Source organism: Mastomys coucha, unplaced genomic scaffold (genome assembly GCF_008632895.1).
Source record: "Mastomys coucha isolate ucsf_1 unplaced genomic scaffold, UCSF_Mcou_1 pScaffold15, whole genome shotgun sequence".
Lineage (NCBI taxonomy): Eukaryota > Metazoa > Chordata > Mammalia > Rodentia > Muridae > Mastomys > Mastomys coucha.
In genome coordinates this window covers 61,460,321-61,484,676 of record NW_022196897.1, presented here as the reverse complement: position 1 = coordinate 61,484,676, position 24,356 = coordinate 61,460,321, and the positions used below count along the sequence as shown (strand labels likewise).

At 35.6% G+C, this 24,356-nt stretch overlaps 1 protein-coding gene across 8 annotated transcripts in view; it reads left to right on the top strand.

Annotated features, from left to right (window-relative positions):
• Positions 1-24,356, top strand: part of Lnpk (lunapark, ER junction formation factor) — an 80,148-nt gene that overhangs the window by 26,354 nt on the left and 29,438 nt on the right. For all 8 annotated transcript variants that reach the window (XM_031370648.1, XM_031370650.1, XM_031370653.1 and 5 more), the window contains exons 5-8: positions 3,627-3,685; positions 7,594-7,634; positions 11,322-11,405; positions 11,490-11,541. In XM_031370648.1, coding sequence (XP_031226508.1) covers positions 3,627-3,685; positions 7,594-7,634; positions 11,322-11,405; positions 11,490-11,541 — 236 coding nt within the window. The remainder of the gene's footprint in view (positions 1-3,626; positions 3,686-7,593; positions 7,635-11,321; positions 11,406-11,489; positions 11,542-24,356) is intronic.

Genomic DNA, 24,356 nt, shown 5'->3' with positions numbered 1-24,356 from the left:
GTGTATGTGTGTGTGTATGTGTGTGTATGTGTGTGTGTATGTGTGTGTATGTGTGTGTATGTGTATGTGTGTGTGTATGTGTATGTGTGTATGTGTGTGTGTATGTGTGTGTGTGTGTGTGTATGTGTGTGTATGTGTGTGTGTATGTGTGTGTGTATGTGTATGTGTGTGTGTGTGTGCATGTGTGCGTGTGCGTGTGTGCATGTGTGTGTGTGTATGTGTGTATGTGTGTGTATGTGTGTGTATGTGTGTGTGTATGTGTGTGTATGTGTGTGTGTATGTGTATGTGTGTGTGTATGTGTATGTGTGTGTGCATGTGTGTGTGCATGTGTGCAAGTGTGTGTGTATGTGTGTATGTGTGTGTATGTGTGTGTGTGCATGCATATTTGAGTGTGCACGTGCTTTCAGATGCTAGAGATATTTTGGAATCCTGGGACCTGGAGTTATAGGTGCTTGTGAGCTGCTGCTCTGGTGCTGGGGTTGGAACTCCTTTCCTCCTGATAGAGCAGCTACTAAGCCAGCGTGTGTTGTTGGTTTCATCCTTTTTTCAATATGAGAAATAATTATCTAGTTTCCATTCTACTTGAAGATGTTGAGTTTTTCCAGTGTCATTTGTTAAAAGGCTGTCTTTTCTCCAATGTATATTTTTGTCATCTTTGTCAAAAAGTCAGGTGGTTGTCACTGTGGGCTTATATGTGGGTCTTCTCTATTACACTGTGCTTTTTTTTTTTTAAGTGCCTGTTCAGTGGTATTTTTATTACTATAGCTCTGTAGTATAACTTGGAATTAGGTAGGATGATACCTCCAGTGCATGTGCATGCACGCGTGTACACGAAGTGCACATGTATGTACACAGGTGTGCACACACACATTTTTGTGAGGAATGATGTTGGAATTTTTGTAGGGATTGCGTTGAATGAGTCTGTAGATTGCTTTTAGTAATATAGTCATTCTCACAATTTTAATTCTTCTATTCCCTGAACATGAGTCTGGGAGATAGTGTCTTAAATTTCTTCAGTTTTGCAAAGTTTTCATTGTAGAAGTCTTACATTTCTGTGACTAACTTTGTTCCAAGTATTTAATATTTTCTTGAAGCAATTGTAAATGGGATTGTTTTTCCAATTCTTTGTTAGCTCAGTTCTGATTTGTACCTAGGAAGGCTGATATTTAAATGTTAATTTTGTATCCTGCTTCTTTGAGAATGATTTATTGGAGGAATTTTTAGGGTCTCTTATGTGTAAAGTTCTATCAAATACAAATAAAGGTACTTTGACCTTTTCCTTTCCTATTTGTAGTCTGTTTCCTTACCTTGTCATAGTGCTGTAGCTGGCTTTAAACAGCACTCGAGTATATCAGAGTAGAGATAGTAGACAACTTATCATTTTTTTTTGTTTTGTTTTTTTTTGTTTTTTTTTCGAGACAGGGTTTCTCTGTATAGCTCTGGCTGTCCTGGAACTCACTCTGTAGACCAGGCTGGCTTCGAACTCAGAAATCTGCCTGCCTCTGCCTCCCAAGTGCTGGGATTAAAGGCGTGCGCCACCACCGCCCGGCAGTAGACAACTTTTCTTGCTCATGATTTTAGGTAATGCTTTTAAGTGTTTTCCCACTTAGTATAGTGTTGGCTCTAGGTTTGTTTTATATGGCTTTATTATTTTTTTATTACTACTTTCCTCAGAGCTTTTTAAAATCTTTCCATGAAAGGGTATTAAATTTTGTTAAAAGCTCTTCCTTTGTTATATTGAGATGATCACATGATTTCTAACTTAGAGTCCATTAATGTGGTGTACTATATTTATTGATTGTATATGTTCTTGCACCATCCCTATTTTTGTGGAACAAAATCAGCTTGGCATGGCAGGTGAACTTTTTGATACTTTCTTGAATTGTATTTTAAATATTTCATTGAATTTTTGTATTTCTGTGGTCATTAGGGAGACTGGTCTATAATTTTCTTGTTTTCTGCTTTCTGTATCAAGATAATACTGCCTTTATAAAAAGTTTGGTAGTGTTATTTCCCATTTTATTTGATGTAGTAGTTTAAGAAGCATTGGGGTTAGTTTTTTAAAAGTCAAGTAGAATTTAGTAGCAAATCCATCTGGGTCTCTTTGATTTGTGCAATATTATTATTATTATTATTATTATTATTATTATTATTATTATTATTATTGTTATTGACTCAATTTCATTGCTTGTTATGATCAATTTTTAAACTTTCCGTGTGTGTGTGTATGTGTGTGTGTGTGTGTGTATGGTTGCAGACATGCCATGACATACTTGTGGAGGACAGTGGATAGTATTGTGGGGTTGATTATATGTGGGTTCTGGTGGTTGATCTCAGGCAGTCAGGTTTTACAGTACTTTGACCCACAGAGCCATCTGGCTGGCCTACAGTTTTCTGTATTTATATTACAGGTGACTTTGACAACCTTGTGATAGGATTATTTTTTGAGTTTCTCTTAATTCTTTTAATATTATTGGATATATTTAATAGTGCAGAGTCTAAAAAGTTACTATCATAAAATTTTAAAAGGAGTTATTAGCTAAATTTTATTTATCAAGTATTTGAAAATAAGGCTTTGGGCTGGCGAGATGGCTCAACAGGTAAGAGCACTGACTGCCCTTCTGAAGGTCCTGAGTTCGAATCCCAGCAACCACATGGTGGCTCACAACCATCCGTAATGAGATCTGACGCCCTCTTCTGGTGTGTCTTGAGGACAGCTACAGTGAATTATGAGCGAGATGGAGCAAGCGGGCTGGCAGAGGTCCTGAGGTCAATTCCCAGCAGCCACACACATGATGGCTCATGGCCATCTGTACAGCTACAGTGTACTCATACACATAAAATAAAATAAAATAAATCTTAAAAATTTTTTTTAAAGAAAATAAGGCTTTTTTCCCCTCTGAATTTCTTTCTCCAGATAGATTATTCTATTGAATAAGGAAGATCTCTTCAATGTTAAGTGATAGGGACTGTGTAATAATACTCTTGTTTGGAAAAGCAAAACATACTTGCCTGTTAACACAAGGGGACAGATAGGAAACATTTTTTGGAACTGATATTTATTTAGAAAGCATTCTTGAGGTTGGAGAGTTGGCTCAGTGGTTAAGAGCTTGTGCTGCTCTTTCAGAGAACTTGAGTTCAGTTTCCAGCATCCATGTTAATAGGTTTACAACTGTAACTTCAACTGCAGAGAGTTGCACACCTCTGGCCTCTTTGGGCATCCCCACACATATGTACATACAAACGCACAGACATACACATAAATAAAAATAGAATAGAATTAATAAAAGAAAGCATTCTATAATATTGTTCTTAATGCTTTGGGAGATTTATGGAACCTTTAGAAATTGACAAAAGCAATAGTTTCTCTAGAGAAATCTATTCATATATATAAAGGCGGTTTTATAATTCTAGGAGGAACTCTAGAAGACTCGTGGAATTTAGGTTGAGAACTCATCTATTGAAATGTCAAGTGAGCCTCTGATATTTCTTATCAAACCAGTCATTTTTGATTTTCAATATGTAGAGAGAAATACCTAACTGATCGAAACTGGTATTTTTCGCCTGTAGATTCTGATTTACCTCTTGTAATGACGGTTTTTGTTTTGAATTTCTTCCTCTCTAGCATCTGGACATTAAGGACTGTGCTTATTTTCTTCTTTTCCAAGAGAACAGAGAGAAATAGTAAGTTTAAATGTTTTTTTTATAAATCTATATTAAGTAAACAAACAAACTCATCTACTATGTGCTATTTGATAAGCTAGTTATGAAATGGTTTGAGATGATAGTGTGGTGTGTTAAATTGTTTGCTGTCCAACAAGGTCATGGGTATAAGAAGGTTCTGTGTCAATTTATGTGTCAGTTCTTATTTAGGTTTTTTTTTTCCACATAAAACATTTTTAAATAAAAGCAAATTGTATTTGTTAAATTAATCTTTTTGGGCAACATTGGTACAGAGTACAATATAGTAATACATACTTTTTCTTTTTACTCATTGTATTTTATGTACCTGTGGGTTCTACTTGAATGTGGTACCTGTGGAGTCTAGTTGAAGTCAGTGGATCCTTTGGATCAGTAACTAGAGTCACGGATGGTTATGAGTGGCTGTGTGGGTGCTGGGAATTAAACCTGGGTCCTCTAGAATAGCAGTGAGTGCTTTTAACCACGAGCCATCTCTTAAAATTTAACTGTATTACTCTCATTAACATCACAGCCCTTTAGCTTTGTTTTAATTGAAATATACAAATACAAAAATCTGCTTCTATATATGTTTTATATATGTTCAAGTTTTAAGGATTTTTCAGATTTTAAAAAAGTATCTTGCTAGGCAGTGGTACCTTTAATCCCTACACTTGGGAGGCAGAAACAGGTGGATCTCTATGAGTTTGAGGCCAGCCTGGTCTACAGAGTGAGTTCTAGCCAGGGCTATTCAGAAAAACCCTGTCTTTTAAAAAAACACAAAACCCCCAAAAAAACTTAAAAGATCCTTATTTGTTAAAAATTGTTTCAGATAATATATTCTGACCACTGTTTGCCCTTCCTCAACTCTTCCCAGATCCTCCCTGCCCACCTCCATACTTTCTCTCTCTTTAGAAAGAAAAATTAGCCGGTTAAAATAAAACAATAGAAAAAGCAAAAACAAAGAAAAATCACAAGAAATCACTATACACCCAGATACATAAAAAACAAAACCCCAAACCTATACAAAATCATGAATCATAATATACAAGCAAAAGACCAGTAAGAGAAAAAAGAAAAAGCAAATGTGAGACAAAAAGTCTGCAAAAATACCTCTAAGTTCATTTTGTGTTGCCTATCTCCCATGGCACACGGGAACTACTCTTAAGTTAATATGCCCAGTGAGAGTCCGCTGGAGAAAACTAATTTCCTTTGCAAGAAGATGTCATTTGGAGACAGTTTTTTAGGGGCATGGAGATCGTGTTCACATCTGCCTTTCAGCATGGGGACCATATCTGGCTTGAATCTGTGTGAGCCTGGTATATATGCCACAAGCCTGTGAGTTGATATGTGAACCTGTTCTATTCTGTTTGGAAGACATTGTTTCCTGGGTGTTGCCCACTCACTGTAGTTCTGACAATCTTTCTACTGCCTCTACTGCATTTCTCCCTGAGTTCTGAGAGAAGAGGTCTGAGAAGGACATCCCATTTAGGACTGAATGTTTTAAAATCTCTCACTCTGCACATTGTCCAGTTGTATATATGTTAGTTTCCATCTACTACAAGAGAAAGTTTCTCTGATGGTTGAGTGAGGTTTTGATCTATGGGTATAACAGAATGTCATTAGGAGTCATTTTATAGCTCTGTTTCTTTAGCCCAGTGGTTCTCAATCTTCCTCATTCTGTGTGACTCCTTAATAAAGTTTCTCATGTTGTGCTGATTCCCAACCATAAAAATAGTTTTGTTGCTACTTCATAACTGTCATTTTGCTACTGTTATGAATTATAATACAAATATTTGATATACAGATGGTATTGACCAATGCCTCAAACGGGTCATGACTCACGGGTTGAATACTGTTGCTTTAGCAGATAGTAGTATTTAGTTTTCCCCTAGGTCCATGGCCTGTCTCCTCTCAGGTTTTTGGCTACCTGAGCAGTGTAAGGCATGAGTTCCGTCTTGTGGAATGGGCCTTAAATCCAATTAGAGTGGTTGGTTACTCCCACAACTATTGTGCCAGTATTGCACTAGCACGCCATGCTGAGAAGTCACCATTGTAGTCTCTAGGATTTGTAGCTGGGTTGGTGTCTGCCTTTGTCTGCAGAGTCCCTTCCAGTGTACATGAACACTAGTCTTCACTAGGGCTGAAGGCTCTGTCTGTCTATGCACCAGCTCGACTTCTCTGGGTTCAACAAGATATAGATTTATTTCATATATGATTTATATATCTATAGTTCATCTTAAATGAACTTTCTATATGGTATGTTTCTTTTTCTTTCCACTGTACAAAAGTGTAGTCTACTGAACTCTTGTGAACTTAGTTTGACTTAATAGTTATCAACTCATGGTCTCTCTTAATTTTGTTTTGCCGTCACCATCTTCACTGCCTATTAATTTGAGGTGTATTTTAGAGAAATAAAAATATAAATTAATACATTATCATACTTAGATATATGAAGAAAATATTAATATAAAATACCAAATTTTTAGTAGTTCTATAGGTACTACTTGGTTTAAAGATATTTTGCTTCAGTATATAAGATTGTATGAATAGCTGGCCTTTAATATATGTATGCTCCTTGCGTATAATCTCACTTCTGTTTAGTTTATGTGCTCTAGCCCAAATAACCACTTATTTGCAGATACTTTCACATTTTTCCTTTCTCTACTTATTTGTTAGAGCCTATCCTGTTTAAATATAACTACATGCTTAATTTTTAACAAATATTATTAGAATACACTTTTTTCACTTAAAACAGTTTTATTTATTATATATGTGTATGCTTACATGTGTTTATATACCACATGTATGTACGGGTATCTGTGGAGGCTAGAAGATGGTATTGGATCACTGGACTTTGAATTACAGGTAGTTGTGATGTGCCCTATGCAGGTGCTGGGAACCAAACTCTGGTCCAGTGCGTGTGTGGAGGCGAGGTAACAACTTGAAGAAGTTACTTCTTATTTTTGCTAATTAAGTATTTCTACAGAAAAAAATAGAAACAATATATTTGTAAAAGGATCTTTCTGTTAAGGAATTATTTAATATGGGTTTTGCCTTCATGTATGTATGTATGTACACAATGAATGTCTGGTGCCTGTGGAGGTTCCCTTGGAACTGTGATAAAGGATGGTGGGGAGCCGTCATGTGGGTGCTGGGAATTGTAGCTGAATTCTGTGCCAGAGCAACAAGTGTCCTTACTCTCTGAGCCATCTCTCTAATCCTTCCTTTTTTCTTTTTTCTCCAAAATTATTTATTTTTATTTAAAAAAAAATTTGGGGGGACAGAATTTCAGCCTGTAGCCCTGACTAGTAATTGTTATATAGATTAGGTGGGACTTGGAATCACAGAAATCTTTCTGCCTATGACTCTTCCCGGGATTAAATGTGCAGCACCATGTCTGGCTTAAGGGATATCTTTTGAAATGATTGTTCATGTTCCATTATGCTAACTTAAATAAGCATTATACATTTAGAAATCTTTAATTTCAAAAAGCTACTGATATTACTTTGGAAGTCTCTCCTCAGGTATAATAAAGATTTTCAAAAGTCTATTAAAATAAGCAATATGCTTCTTACATGCAAAGAATATTTTTATTATCAGTATATAAAAGGAGATTTGGTATTTATAAATTAATGAGAATGAAATGTTCAAAGAAAAGTAAAAGTATTGATTCTGAAAAAAATTAAGAATTATGTCTATATAAAGTCCATTTAAATTTTTTCTTAATCTTGAAATGTATAATACAGGAGGAATATGAAGTATATGGGTAACATAAAGATAATTTTTATCTCTACATATGGATAAATTTAGAGAGGTCCTGAACATTTTTTTTGTGTTAGCTTCACATATAGTATTTATGATGATTCTTATATCTAAGCATTTTAATATTTGATTTAAATCTTGTTTTCTAGATGAAGCATTGGATGATTTAAAATCCCAGAAGAAAAAGATAGTAAGTTAAATTTTATTTAAAATTACTGTATATAAATCAGTTAAGAATTGGGTAATTGGTCTGGTGAGATGGCTCAGCAGTTAAGAGCACTGACTGCTCTTCCAGAGGTCCTGAGTTTAATTCCCAGCAACCACATGGTGGCTCACAACCATCTGTAATGAGATCTGATGCACTCTTCTGGTGTGTCTGAAGACAGCAACAGTGTACTCATCATATATATAAAATAAACAAAATCTTAAAAAAAAAAAAAAGAAAAGAATTGGGTAATTAATGCTTATATATTATACCTTAGTGATTTTCCAAGGAACACTTTTTGACAGTATCTTAATATTGAAATTAAATTTTGAAATTTTTTAAGTTAATTAATATACAGGAAAAAGTAGTTTAGGTATGTGGATTTTTAAGATTCTGAGAATTTATGTTAATTGGAAGTCAAGAAGTAAGTAAATAATTCACAAGGGAGAACTAAATGAGGCATGAAGGATTAGAACCTAGATTGTGTTACAGCCCCAAATGGAAGGAACATGGACTTGTGTCTTAGGTTTCCTTAGTACCGTGATGCGGGGGGAGGGAGGGAGAGAAAGAGAGAGAGAGAGAGAGAGAGAGAGAGGGAGAGAGGGAGAGAGAGACTGACTAGTATGCTAGTGTAAGGTTGGCATCTAAAGTTTGTAGTGAGCGAATTGATCTTGGTGTTTGTCTTAGTGAGTTTACATATTTTCTTAGTATTAAGTATGAAAATAGTGATAGTTGCTGATAGTATGATATTAAGTAGAAACTCATAAAAAAATTTAATCAAGTATATATGGTCAGCCTTGTGTGCTTTGGTGTAGAGTGTAATACATTGTATTAGTTTTCTGTTGATGTGACAGGGTAATCAGCTTAAACTGATGACAACTTATTTTGGTTTCTGGCTTTCGAGATTTTAGCTCTTGGTCACTTGCCTGTGGTGGCAGAGTATCTCTTGACAGGGGTGCATATTGTATGGAAATAATTTTAAGTAAAATTGAAAAACATAAAGGAGAATGGGACTGGATTTATTAGCATTTAAAATTTAGTCTTATTTAAGATAACTAAGTGAGACAGACACATGAGTGATTGTTTACTGATCTGTTAGGAGTATTGTTGTTGAAATAGCTTTTTGACATTGAGTTCTCTGTTGAAGATTATAGTGGTATCTAAGTTTTAAAAAATTTTAAACCTTTTACCTTTTAAAACCTTTCTCTCTATATAGTCATTGTATTTATTATGTTACATAGGATCACTTAGTACAAGTATGTATTACACTTTGAGCACATTCCATCTCATACTTTCTGTGATCCTTGCTTCCATTACTTCCCTTCGTTCCCATAGACAGTTCCATTATCTTTTCATGTCATGTATATATACATGGTTTTGTGTATGTGTCAAATTTAGGAATCACATACAGGAAAAAATCTACAATGTTTTTCAGAGACTGACTTAATTTCCTTATTATACTAATCATAAACCTAGCAGTAGATTTTATCTGTGGTTATGCTGATCAAATCAGTAGCTACTTGCCACATTTGACTATTTACATTTTCACTATTTATAGGGAAATAAAACTGTAAACTAATTTCTAGGTCACAAAGCAACACTTAAAGTATTCACTTAACATATGCACCTTAGTAACTTTACTGTGCTGTAGAAGCATTTCTGTCATTACTGAGAGTTCTGTTGGTTAATGCAGGTCTAAAAGTCTAATGATAGTTCTAAAATATTTCATGGTGATGTTGATTTGGGGATGTATTTCATGATATTCTTTCTTTACCTCCATTCCTAATTTTTCACTAGTCCAAAATAAATTTTACATAAGAAAATTGAGAACAATTCAGAGACTGCTCCACCTGGGAATCCTTCCCATATTCAGTCATCAAATCTAGACACTATTGTGGGTGCCAGCAAGTGCTGGATGACAGGAGCCTGATATAGCTGTCTCCTGAGAGGCTCTGACAGTACCTGACTAATACAGAAGTAGAGGCTCACAGCCATCCTTTGAACTGAGCACAGGGTCCCCAATGAAGGAGGTAGAGAAAGGACCTGAGGAGCTGAAGGGTTTGCAGACCCTTAGGACGAACAACAATATGAACTAACTAGTACCTTCAGAGCTCCCAGGGACTAAAACTCCAACCAAAGAGTACACATGGGGGAACTCATGGCTCCAGCAGCATATGCATAGCAGAGATGGCCAAGTTGGTCATTAATGGGAGGAGAGGCCCTGTGAAGGTTCTCTATGCCCCAGTGTAGGGGAATGCCAGAGCCAGTAAGCAGGAGGGGGTGGGGTGTTGAGCAGGAGGAGGGGGGAGGGAACAGGGGTTTGTTTTAGTTTTTGTTTCTTTTCTTTCCTTTTCTCTTATTTTCTTTTCCTTTCTTCTCTTTTCTTTCCTTTTTTTTCTTTTGGAGGGGAACCTGGGAAAGGAGATATTGTAAATAAAGAAAACATCTAATAAAAAAAATTGAAATTGCTCATCTTGAGAATTATTATAACTTTGAAATAACTACTAAAATATTTTAGTTTTACTAAATTGAGAGTTATAAATCATTCCTCAAAGGACTTAGATACTTAAATTTAATGTTTAATGGGCAGTCTATTAACTATAATTGTGGCAAGGCATTTCTTTTAAAACTATGCTTTAACTAAGTATATGTGCTGTGGGCTGCTTATTAGGATAGGTGTCTTGGGATGAATAGGACACAGAACGAATGTAAGTGATTACTGGTCACTAAGAAGGGAAGGGTCATGTTCCAGTTTTTCCAAAAGCACACTAATTATTTGCACACTAATTATTTGTCATAACTGACTGTCTTGTATTAAAATTTGACTTTTTCTGATATTGGGCCACAACTGTTGAAATGATATTTACTCGTGATCACTTACTTTTAAAATTGAGCCCTGGTATTATTAGGCTTATAAAGTGCTATAACAATGGAGATTTTAATTTCAGTCTCTTGGAGCAGAGAACTTAGTAAAAACTTTACTTAAATTCTGTGATTGATTTTTTTTTTTCTTCTTCTAAAGATGTTTGAATCTACATAAGAAAAGAGAATGGGGAGAAGGTTCATATTTTGAGTCACTCGAGCAAATTCCATGGCTGTTCTCCCAGTCACTGAGTTTTCACCACGTTTGCAGCAAGCTAATTGCTTCTGCTAATAAATAATCTAAAATCGATGCTGACAGCAGTTAATTGGCACAGAGATTTTATTTTGTAAAGCTCTTGGCTAACGACCTTCTTAAATTAATAGCATTAAGTGTTGTGAGGAAATAAATCTGAGGAATTGCCTGTCATTTGCTTGTCATGTCTAATAACTTCCAATAATGATGGCTGATAGATTTTTGCACATTCCATTATTGAAGTTGGTGCATGTAATTATTCTCCTCATTATATGTAAACAATTAGCGATATTTGGTATTTCCTTGCAGTAAAGCTGTTAAAATACAAATAACATATTAGAGGTTAGACACTATTTTAAAAGCTTGGATTTTTATTATTTGAATGCAGGAAAATCTTTCAATTTAGATACATTTGCTAGATATAAGTACAAAAAAGAGGGGGTGACTTTATCTTCCTTAATTCTAAGATTGATACATTAATACCTTTTGAATAAGATTTATAAAAAATTAATAGTATGTTTCAAAATATAACAATTAATGGAAATTTTTGTTTGTAGCTTGAAGAAGTCATGGAAAAAGAAACATATAAGACAGCAAAGTTAATTCTTGAAAGGTTTGATCCAGACTCAAAGAAAGCAAAGGTAAAACTGATAACCCTATTTTCCATTACAACTTATCCATTGTAATAGGGTACTGTATAATTTAAATATGATTGTAATTGACAGGAGTTTGAGCCGCCATCTGCTGGAGCAGCTGTAACTGCAAAGCCAGGACAAGGTAAATAACTTTGTAGAAACTGCTGCTGCTGTTGGAAAGATCCATATTTATCCAAGTGAGTTTACAAGTGTGTGTTGGTGGTGTGTAAAAGTTAACTGCTTTTATGTTAATGTAGTCTTGGTAATCTGACATACTACTTAGGGTAGATAGCACTAATTTTATTTTGTTTTGTGGGAATATGTTAAGTTAGAATATTGAATAAGAGATTAAAGTAATTGGTTTTAATTTAAAAATGTAACTATTTTCACCTATATTTTGCAAGATTTTACCTTGTAAATAATAATCTTTCAAATCTTATATCTTTTCATTTTTATGATTTCCTTCTGGAGAATGAATGTTTTTGCAAAGGCTAAAGTTTGTTCTAAAAGAACACATTTACTTAATAAAAAAGTAAAATTTAAAAATGAGAAAAAATGAAAACTGAATTTCGTATAACAGCAAATTTTTGAAGTTGTATTACCTACCATACAATCATCACCATTACATTAAGTATTATGTAAATTTTCAAGTCATTTCATTTTAATTTATTATTATTGTGTGTATCATGCACCAAGACTTACATGTAGAGGTCAGAGGGCAACTCTGTGGCGTTGTCTCAGTCCTACTTTTAGTTGGTTACAGGGATTGAACTCAAGTTCTCAGACTTAGGAAGTAAGTGCCTTTACCTATTGGGCTACTTCATCAGCCTCCAGTAGTCATTTTAAATGCTTACATAAAATATCTCCTAAAGTAGAATGTAAAAGATATTTTGAGTTTGCATTAGCTTTTGATTTTTGTATTTTTGTTTTCACTAGAATCTGGTAAGTTTTTAAGATTTTGTGGCCTTGAAGAATATCAAATACATAGAAAACTGCAATTCTCACTCTTGCAGAGCTGAAGGCTGACTTAAAGTTAAAATAGCATTTATAACTTTGAGAAGGTAATCTTTTATAAATATCCACGAGGACCGTGCAGATTCAATGAGTCACATTGTTAGGTTTTCTAATTGATATTGCTGAGTAGGAACAATTTACTCTCTTGGTCTTTATAACTAGGATTTTGGGTTAGACAAATATTAACTTGTTCTTATCTTTTTTTTTTTTAAATTTATTTATTTAATGTATGTGAATACACTGTAGCTGTCTTCAGACACACCAGAAGAGAGCATTGGATCCCATTACAGATGGTTGTGAGCCACCATGTGGTTGCTGGGAATTAAACTCAGGACCTCTGGAAGAGCTGTCGGTGCTCTTAACTGCTGAGCCATCTCTCCAGCCCCATCTTTTCTCTCTCTCTCTCTTTCTCTCTCTCTCTCTCTCTTTCTCTCTCTTTCTTCCTTCCTTCCTTTCTTTCCTTTCTTCCTTTCTTTCCTTTCTTTCTTCCTTTCTTTCTTCCTTCCTTCCTTCCTTTCTTTCTTTCTTTCTTTCTTTCTTTCTTTCTTTCTCTCTTTCTTTCTTTCCTTTTCCTTTCTTTTCTTTTTTGATTGCTCTTTTGTTAAAAGTAAAAGTTTATATATCATTAAACTATACATATATGTGTTTCTAGAGAAATTCCTATTTCATAATTATAGTTTATACATCTGTTAAGCAATCATAGAACAAGTTTTATTATATGTAAAGCATTTTAAAAATTTTATTTATGTTCTATCTGCATGTACACCTGTATGCCAAGAAGGGGGCCTCAGACCCCATTACAGATGGTTGTGAGCCACCATGTGGTTACTGGGAATTGAAGATCAGACAGTGCTCTTAATCCCTGAGTCATTTCTCCAGTCCCAAGCAATTTTGTATATAGTACTACTTCTTAAAAGATACTGAATTCATAGAAGCAGAGTGTAAAATTGTTTCCCAAGAAATAGAGGTAATGAGAGCAATAGGGAGGTATTGGTCAAAGGACACAGGATTTTAGTTATAAAGGTGAATATAATGCCTAGACAGCTAATGTACAGTATAGTGACTATAGTTAGCAATGCTGTATTGCTTACTTGAAATTTAGAAAGACTGGATTTTATGTGTTCTCTCCACATACAGAAAAACAGGTATGATGGATATGGCTAATTAGCTAAAATTATTTAATAGTGTATAAGAAATCTTTTGAATAAGTAATATTGCTGGCAAATATGTTTTTTAATGTACTTATAGGCAGCTGTGGTTGTTACTTTAAAAAACTTTCTTAGTTATCATTTAGTTAAAGTAAGTTATTTTGAGAATTTAAGTGTTACTTAAAAACTTTCAGGAACCAAGTGAAATTTTATTTCTGACACCAAATCATAATTATAGAAAAATTGCTGATATTTCATTTGCTTTGGATACTTGTACTGCTTTTGGTTAGTTTTAGAGAGAATTCATATTTGTCTATAATATGATCAGTCATTCAAGAACATTCACTGAAGGAGCGAGCAAGGTGAGCACCTGCTGCCTGCCAAGCATGATGACCTAAGTTCCATCCCTAGGACCCACATGTTAGAGAGAGCTGACTCCTGCAAGCTGTCCTCTGACTGCCACACATGCACCATGGCATACATGAACAGATTCCTTCACTTCAAATTAATAAGGACATTAAAATGTACTGAATGCTTAATAGGCAGATACCTTAGTGAATAAAGAGATCAGTGTATCATTTTTTAACCTCAAAAAATTAATAACTGGGGACTGGAGAGATGGCTTAGCGGTTAAGAGCACTGACTGCTCTTCCAAAGGTCCTGAGTTGAACTCCCAGCAACCACATGGTGGCTCACAACCATCTGTAATGAGATCTGATGCCCTCTTCTGGTGAGTCTGAAGACAGCTACAGTGTACCTATTTAAAAATAAATAAAATCTTAAAAAAAATTAATAACTGTATATGTGTAGGGGGATGCTGTTGTGTGTGCCGCTATGCATGCATGTGTATGCACGTGCATGTGGAGGCCAGAAGACACTCATGCTGTCACGTTCTTCAGGGGCTGTTTACCTTGGGTTCTGAGGCAGGGTCTCAGCTTCTCCAAGTGGGCTAGGTTGGTGGTTAACGAGCTCCAGAGATCCTGTCTCTAACTTCACAGCACAGAAGTTTCACGCCCTTGTTTTCATTTTGTGGGTCCTGGGGATTGAACTCAGGTATGGCACATTTTGTTGCTGAACTATTTTCCCAGTCCCAAACCCTTCCAAAAATTTACAACTTTAAATAAAAAATAGTATTTCTTTTGGGTATATGCTAGGATATCTTATTCTTAGCATATAAATACTGTTTTGGATTTTTTCTTACATTTAAAAAGTTCTAAATTATGTTATAATTTTATTCTACTTCTTGAGATCTATACTTGTTATGCTGTTTAATCATATTTAATATCTTTTAGTTTCCTATCTTTTTGTTTGAGACAAGAGTTTTACTCTGTAGCCCAGACCAGTCTGGAACTTGTCATTTTTCCTGCAGGTACTTGCAGGTGTGTGCCACCTTTCCTAGCTTCCTGTGGGTTTATAGGTGACATAGTCATGTAGTTGTTGACTTTATGCTTATGTTAATTCTGGGTTTCTGTTAGTTTGAAGTCTTTAGTTTTGCTGCACTGCATGCTAGCCTTCCCTTTCTCTCTCTCTCCCTTCTCTTCCTTTTAGTTGATTTATGGTTAACAGAAAGGGAGAATAAGTACTGAATACATATATAGCATTCATCTTTGGCTCTTGAAAAGATCTACTCTCTAAAAGGATCCTACATTTAAGTGTCTTCATTTTGCTAGCTCTCTTGCAATTGCTGAACTGTAACTGATGTGTGTATAATAGATGTCTTGATTTTGTATAACTGGGTTAATGATGTTTACTATGTTTAGAATGATTACCAATTTTGAGGATAGTATTGTTTGATTTGCCTTATGTTAAAAGAAATACACTTCCTGGATTATTAGCCCATCTTCTCTGAGGTTCTCTTTCAGTTTCAAGTATATGTCTTTTTTTTTAAGGACAGTTTTGATTTATAGATAAATGGCAAAGACAGTGTAAGGTCCTGTTTGTTCTTGTGCCAAGTTTCTCCTGCTACCACAAGAGGTGTGCTGATAGCCACATGACACACTATTGAGAAGCAAGGGCTTTGCCTTACCTTTTTCTGTTCTCCGATAGTATTTGAATTTTATGCTATGTTTAGTTGTCTTTTCTCCTTAGACTTCTTTTAACTGATTTTTGGATATTTCTTTATTTTTTAATAACTTGAAAGATATTTCCCTAGCATTTTTTTGCAAAGGAATTTTTATTGAGTGATCTTTTAAAAAAATTGGTTATCATTTTGATATGAAGGAATAAGCATAAAAAGTAAAAAAGTAGGGATCTGTGTGTATACATATTAAATAGAACTATTTGCTGCTCAGATGCTTGTATTACCATAGACTAGAAGATGGAAAAATTTTTGTCTCATATTAAAAAGCAATAAAGCTTGGATGGAAATGAAAAATGAAATTTGCCACCACTCAAATTCCTGCAAACTCTCTGTATCATGTAGAAATGTATGTTTGAAAATGATGAAAAATGAAATTTCTTTCAAGATTTTGATTATTCAGAACTAAAATTTTTTAAGGACTAACCTTTTTCATTTTCAAGATCTTGAAATACATGGTTATATGTAATTCTAATGTACTGTGTTAGTTGGGGTTACTATTACTATGATAAAACACCATAACCAAAAGCAAGTTGAGAAGGAAAGTGTTTATTTTTATTTGGCTTACACTTATCGTATTACTGTTCATCAAAGTCAGAACGGGAACTCAAACAGAGCCAGAGCCTGGAGGCAGAAACTGATACAGAGGCCGTGGAGGGGTGCTGTTTTATTGGTTTGCCCATTATGGCTTGCTCAGACTTCTTATAGAACTCAAGACCACCAGCCCAGGGGTAGCACCACCCACAATGGGCTGAGCCCTCCTCCATCAGTAACCAATTAAGAAAAAAAAAAATGCCAAATAGGTTTGCTCACAGCTTGATCTTATGGAGGCATTTTTCTCAGTTGAGGTTCTCTTTAAAATGACTTCAGTTTGAATCAAGTAGACATAAAACTGTCCAGCACATGTACTAATATCTATTTCTCTTTCAACAAATGTTTACTGAATGTCTGTCTGTTGATGGAGATACAGTAGTAAACAAAAAGGACAGCCTTTTTGTTCCCCATGTTGTAAAGAGGTAGACAATAAATTAGTATTGCTAGAGTTAAATGAAGGTTGATAAATAGCAAATGCCTACAGGGAGGGCAGATTGTAGTTTTATTAGGTAGAGTTACTAGGGAAAATCTCATTGGGGGTTTATTAAAGACAGGAAAGAAGTGAGGTGTCTTAGTGAGGGTTTCTATTCCTGCACAAAACATCATAACCAAGAAGCAAGTTGGAGAGGAAAGGGTTTATTCAGCTTACATTTCCACATTGCTGTTCATCATCAAAGGCAGTCAGGACTGGAACTCAAGCAGGTCAGGAAGCAGGAGCTGATGCAGAGGCCATGGAGGGATGTTCCTTACTGGCTTGCTTCCCCTGGCTTGTTCAGCTTGCTTTCTTATAGAACTCAAAACTACCAGCCCAGGCATGGCACCACCCACAATGGACTCTTCCCTGCCTTGATCACTAATTGAGAAAATGCCTTACAGCTGGATCTCATAGAGGCATTTCCTCACCTGAAGCTCCTTTCTCTGTGATAACTTCAGTTTGTGCCAAGTTGACACACAAAGCCAGCCAGTACATGAGGGTAGGAGTTATGTAGATACTTGAGGGAAGAATATCATAGACAGGAACCAGTAAGTACAAAAACACAAAGAAGAGAACATGCCTACAACACTCAAGAAAGAACAAGCCCAGTAGGTCTGGGCTAGACTGAGTGAGAAAGGAAATAGTAGGAGACAACAAGAAAAATAACAAGGGGACCATCTCATATAGAGCCTTCTAAAATGTGGATTATTATAAGACTTCTGTTTTCAATTTTAAAATACAAAAACAATTTTTCTTGTTTTAAGGCAAAGGATTAATGTGACCTGACTTGTGCCAATAAGACAGTTTAATATCTGAGAGTTGAAAAGGGAGCAAAGGTGGAAAAAGGAAAATGAGTCAGAAAGCTTTTGTAGTCACTCAGGGTGGTATTGAAGGTGGTTTGGATTTTGATTAAAGATATTTTCATTAGAGATACTTTTAAAAAAACTAAATTTAATATAACCCTGTTGTACTTCCTGTGTGTTTTGAACGTAGATCTTGAAAGCTTTTGTGGTTGATTAGATACAGGGTTAATGAAGAGGATAAGGTGACATTAAAAAAATTGAGCCAAATAACTGGAAAGATGGATCTGTGTTAAAGCACAAAACCCAGGAGAGTTTGGAGCCCACCCCCACCCCAACCCCAAGTTAGGAGACTATTGCAAGGCAGTGATCATTTGTGATAAATACTGCTGTCAAGTAAGTTTAATGTTGAAAACTGACCACTTATTTTAAAGGTCATTGTTGCGGTTCTTGGTAACTTTGAAAAGAACATTTTGATAGAGGGATAGGGTAAAAGGCCTAATCATAAAGGTGGAAGTGGAGAAGCTTCAGACCGTGGAAAGAGGTAATTTCTTTGAGTAAAATACTATAGAAATGTATGGCTGGAGAGATTAGTAAATGACCAAGCATACTGTATCAAATAATCAGTAGGATGTTTGTGTGCTAACAGGAATCCTGAGGAGACATTGCAATAAGTGATGATGGTAGAGAGAGAAGGCAGTTGAGTACTGCCTCTGAACAGGTGGGAGGGGATGTGATCTAGTTTATAAGTGGAAAGGTTGGCTTCTGATAAGAACTGATGACAGTTCCTCTCTAAAAACAAAGGAAATAGAGATGGGGGGTGGGGATTGTATCTGATATTTATTTTGAGGTAAGGTCTCACACTGTAGCCTAGGCTGGTTTTGTCTTGGATAGTCTGCAAAGATCTTGCATAGTCTGCAAAGCTTAAAATGCTTAGTACCACTTGGGCCTTTCAAATCAAGCTTGCTGGCCTTGAATAATTAGTGAATTGTAGATTGCCTTGTGGTTGGAGGAAGTAAGTGGAAAGGTAAGTGTGGCTTACTCACCTTTAAATTTGTTAGCCACATGATTTTAAACTAGATTGTAACTGTAGGACTAAATGTATTAGGAGAATGATCAAATTATCAGAAGATGCCCTTTATACCACAGTTATCAAAGAAATTTCCATTGTATCCTACCGTGCTAGATCTAAAGTTAGTTTAATATTCCAGAAAAAATGATTTTAGTTGATAGATTACAACTTCTTGAGTAAGTAGATTTTAGAGCTCATTTGTGTTCAATGGCATTAGAATTCAAATAGTCATAAATCACTTTTACTCTATAGCAAGTGGAAAGACAGTTCATATTTTGCTGTATGGAGGGGTGTGTATTTAAGAAGAGAGTCTGGAAAAAACTTCATGAATAAAAAAATTGACATTTTAGTTGTTCTTAATTGTTAATTTTGTACCATTATAACTATCAATAATGAAACAACTGGTCCTAAAATTTAGTTTTTATGTATTTTACTTAGGCTTTCAATTTACCCTTGGTTTCATGGAGTTGACCTAGGTTAGTCTCCATCCTGAGTTGTGGATATTTTGTTAGGGCTGTATGGTCTACTTCTATGGATGGCAAATTGGTGCTATCTGTTGGTTCTTCTCCACATAGATGTAAATGTCCTCAGGTAATGGCTAGGATCTCAAACCAAGAGTCCCAGGGAAAAGTAGTTCTTGGAATTTGCATACTTGCATTCTCTTGGGCAAACAGTCACAGAATAGAAATTCAAGAGAACAACACATAGATACCTTCCACCCTATTTTGGGGGAGGCAGATTTAGAGCTTTGTTTGTTTGTTTACTTGTGTTTTTTATTTATAAGGCTTTATTTAAAAACTGCCACATATATCTTAATATAGATAGCAGAAACATTTCTGTCTCCATGTGTTTTTTAGTATTCATCTCAAGTACCAGGAATCTTGTCTATATTGCATCACTGAGTTTAACCCCACTTGTCTTATACTCTGTAGTACAATGTGTTAGTTCGGTGTTTATGACATTATGTGCAATAGTTTATCGTGTTTTTGCTTCCCACCATGTGCAATCCAGAATCTCTTTCATAGTGCTAATCACAGTATCTTAGCCTTAGAGATTACTGTTAGTATGTCGATTGACAAAAGTGAATGGGAACTTCTTTTTCTTTAGAATTTCCAAACTTTGTTTAAAGTTTTCAAAATAATTATCAAATGGGACATGATCAATCATAAGGTGTAAGTTGTTCAGAGTTGACTTAAAAAACAATCAGACTAGAAATAAGGCATCAACATGAGAAAAAGTCCATGTTAAGATAAAGAAATATCACACAGAAGGCATGCTTAATTTGAAGTGCCAGACAGTGGTGTAAGAGTCTCCTGAAGTTAGTCTGAGACTCAGTGCAGTGAGCAAACGACAGCTGAGCTGATTTGTAAGGTTTAGGAATGTTGTTTTAGGTGTTGGGGGTCATTATTCTATTTATCATGCCATGTGAGTTGAGTAATGGGGAGTTGGAAATTTTAAATGGAAGTGTAGGAAGAAAGTAGATCATTTTCATAGATCTTTATGAACCGTATACATTTTGTCCGTTACCTTTATCATATCTTGAGGGAATAAGGTTGTAGTTTACACTTAAGTGCTCTTCATTGAAAGGAGATACTATACACATATAAATAGTTGATATACTTAGGACCATAGTAGAAGGTAGAAACAAATTATAATAATTTTCTATGAGAACATGTGTGAGAAAGTGCTCTTCAGGTACAGGAATCATTCCACAGACAGTGATAGAATGTTAAAAACTTGGTGCCTTGAAGGGCTGCAGATGTGCTTCTTCTCTGTGAGTTCATACCATCTTGTTGATTTGGAAGGCCTTGTTTGCTTAGTGTCCTCTACACCCTCTGCCTCTGTCCTCCTCCTCTTCTGTGGGAACTCCTGATCCTTAGGGGGGGGGGGATTTGATGGTTAGGGCTGAAGCTTTCAAGTCTCTCAGCTGACTTTAGGTTTCTGTATTTGTTCCCATTTGCTATAGGAGGAAGCTTCTCTGATGCTGATCATGGTACTAGGTATAGCAGAATGTTATTAGAAATCATTTTACTGCTATGTTCTTTTAGTAGAACAGTAGTATTTGGTTTCTCACTAGGGCCTTGGGCTATCTAGTCTTGGTCACCCAAGCAGTGTTGGATATGGGTTTCATCTTGTGGAGTGGGCCTTAAGTCAAATCAGATATTGGTTGGTTATTTCCTTAAGCTTTGCCTCACCATTGTACTACCATCTTGCAGGGTGGATACCATTGTAAATCAAGAGTTTGTAAGCTGGGTTGGTGTTTACATTTCTCCTTTTGAAGCATGTATAGTACCTTCCTGTACCAAAGGTGACAGCATGTAGGGGTGAAGGCTCTATGTAGGCACCAGCTGGGGCTTTACTTCGCTCCATGAGTCACATAGGAACTGTCTTCAGCAAAAGAGAACAACTTACAGTTGTTGGCAGCAGCCTGTATTATTTGGGGGTTCCCATAGAACCCATTTGGCTAAGAAGCTTCTGGTACTGGAAGCTTCATTTAGTGACAAGAGATGCCTAGTTGGGGCTTTGTTTCTTCCATTATTTGGCAATTCATTTAGATTGTCTTCATATATTTGTATATTTTAGGAAGCTTCTACTGTATTAGGTTTCCATACTATCCCTCAAATGGCCCTTCATTGTAGATGTCTCTGCTCACATTCCCTCCCTTGTCCATCCTTCTTCCCCACCCCCAACCCTCTTAATCTTCCTGTTCCAGGTCTCCCATTCATCTATAATTATTCTATTCCTTTTCCTAGGAGGAATCTATCTGTCCTCCTTGTCGATTACTCTGCACCTAACCTCTGTGGTTCTGCAGATTATAGCTTGGTTATTATTGACTCAAGAGCTTTGTCTTTCTTGGGTTACCTCCTCAGGATACTTTTTTTTTTCTAATTCTACCCATTCACCCGGGAATTTTATCATTTCATTTTTTAAAATAGTGGAGTAGTATTCCATATTGTAAATGTACCATATTTTCTTTATTCATCTGTTGAGGGGCTTCTAGGTTGGTTCCAACTTCTGGCTATTATGAACAGAGGAATAATGAACATGGTTGAACAAGTGTCTCTGGAAGGAAGGATGAGTATTTTGGGTATATGCCAAGAGTGGTATAGCTGGATCTAGATGTAGATCAATACCCATTTTCCTGAGGAATTTTGCCACACTGATTTTTCTAGTGGCTGTACAAGTTGGCAGTCTCACCAGGAATGGACAAGTGTTCCTCTTAGTTCATATCCTTGCTTGCATGAGCTGTGATTTGTTTTATTTCTCTTAGCCATTGTGATGGGGGTAAGTTGAAATCTAAATCAGGAACAGGCAGTGAAATGGGCAGTGGGCATCTCTTTTTCTTTCTTTTTTTTTTTTTTTAAGAGTTATTTACTTTATTCATCTGAGTACATTGTAACTATCTTCAGACACACCAGATCCCATTTCAGATGGTTGTGAGCCACCATGTGGTTGCTGGGAATTGAACTCAGGACCTCTGTAAGAGCAGTGAGTGCTCTTAACCACTGAGCCATCTCCCCAGTCCCAGTAGGCATCTTACTATGATGAAAACTGCACAGAAGGGATGAGGACCCCTAGAAGATTAACAAGAAAAACATCTCAATGTAAATAAGTGAGTACTGGAGAGAATTTTCTTCATTCATTGGTTTTTATTAATTTTTCCACAGTACTATTCTATGTATATAGTCATAAATTTGTTTCCAAAAAGACCCAAAATTGGATATAAAAAATAAAATAAAATGCTTTTTGATGGCAAAAAAGAAGGAAAGAGAGAAAGAAAGAAAGAAAGAAAAAAAGAAAGAAAGAAAGAAAAGAAGAAAGAAAGCAAGCTGGTTTTTAAGCTTGTATGGAAACATATGGATAAGGAAGAGACTAGAGCAGTGGTTTTCAACCTATGGATTTCAACCCCTTTTGGGGTTGAATGATCCTTTTACAGTAGTCACATACTAGATATATTACATATCAGATATTTACATTATAGTTCATCACAGTAGCAAAATAACAGTTTTGAAGTAACAAAATGAAAATTTTGTGGTTGGAGTTTACCACAACATTAAGAACTGTGTTAAAGGGTCACAGCATTAGGAAGGTGAGAACCACTGGATTAGAGAGAGAGAGAACTCGAGGGTAGATTAATGTAGTTTGATGGTGATTAAATTTGGAAGGTAGAGCACAGGAGGAGCCATCAGTAAATCACCCAAATTATCTACCAAGACTCTTGAGAGGCATTAAAAAAATGCCTGGTGCTTTAGACATGCTGCCCTTTCCATGAGAGGATCTACAAGCAGTTATGTGCCTGCACAGTTTCATCTCCAATTGCTAAGGAGATAATTCTGTGAAGAGTCTATAGCTTCCATGCACTGGGAATTGATATTCAAGTTACTATTGAAGATGCCTAGGTCAATTTTGGAAAATAAAAATAAGTTATAGTTATTTTCATTATAGAATATTCATCTCAAGAATTAACAGAGCACTACAGATGCAGATTTTATTTTTTGCAGTTAGATTTTCAATAAAGAAACTCAAAAATAACTTGTGAAGTATTTAATATGTAAATTAATATTTGTATGTTATTATTTTATTTAATTTGAGTGATTGCCTGTATGCTTATCTTGTGCTACATGCTTGCCTGGTGCTGGACAAGGTCAAAAGAGAGCATGAGATCCCCTGGAACAGCAGTTGCAGACCATTGTGAGCATGGGTGCTGGGGCTCATCCCAGGTCCTGTGACAGAACCAGCACTGCTCTAAACTCTTGTGGGAGAGCTCTCTCTCCAGTCTCCCTAATATCTGTATTTTCAAAAAATGTTTAAGGTCTGAAGAAATGGCTTAGTAGTGAGAAACACTTGTTCTTACAGAGGACCTGGCTCCGTCCCCAGTGCCTACATGATGGCTCACAACCATTTGCAACTCTAGTTCCAGGGGATGCACATAGTGGACCTACATACATGAAGGCAAAACACTTAAATATAAAATAAGTAATTTAAAAATATTTTTATTCTATGTATATGAGGGTTTTTCCCCCTCCCATTTATGTAAGTGTGCTCCATGACTTCCAGGTGCCTGTGGAGTTGAGGTTACAGATAGTTGTGAGCTACCATATGGTAGGAACTGGACTTAAAGTACTCTGCAAGGGCAGCATATGTGTTAACTGTTAAGCCATCTTCCATTTCCTGAAAAAAGTAATCACTATGGAAACTAGATTGCTTAAGACTGCTTACATTATTTTTAGTTTTCCTTTTTCTAGTATTAGGGATTCAGGGCTCTGCATGTTCTTGGCAGATGTTGACTCTCAGCCCTTGTTTTTTTTTCTTTTTTTTTTGTTTGTTTGTTTTGTTTTGTTTTGTTTTTTCCCCAACTCCGGGTCTTTCCTGGTAGCCTAGACTACCTAATCAGTAAGTGAGAGGTAAGAGATGCCATTGATTTAGAAAAGGCAGCATACATATGAAATAAACATGTTAATACTGAGTTGTATATTTAAAATAAGTTTTATTAGTTTAATAAAAAAAGTAAACAATAGAGCTAAAAGTTCAAATATAGTCTTCTTGTCATAAAATGTTTTATAATTACTTTTAAACATTCTTTTCTTTTGTTTATTCTCATATAGTAGTTTGATTAGGTTGGTTTAAATTTTGAATTTAAGACCAGTATAGATGGGCATATGCTCACACTTGATGGCTGAATTTTGTTGACAGATTATTAATGAAAATATTAAGTCATTCTTCTGTCAAGAATTTACTCTAAGGCTACAGATGTAGCTCAGTTGGTACAGTGTTTG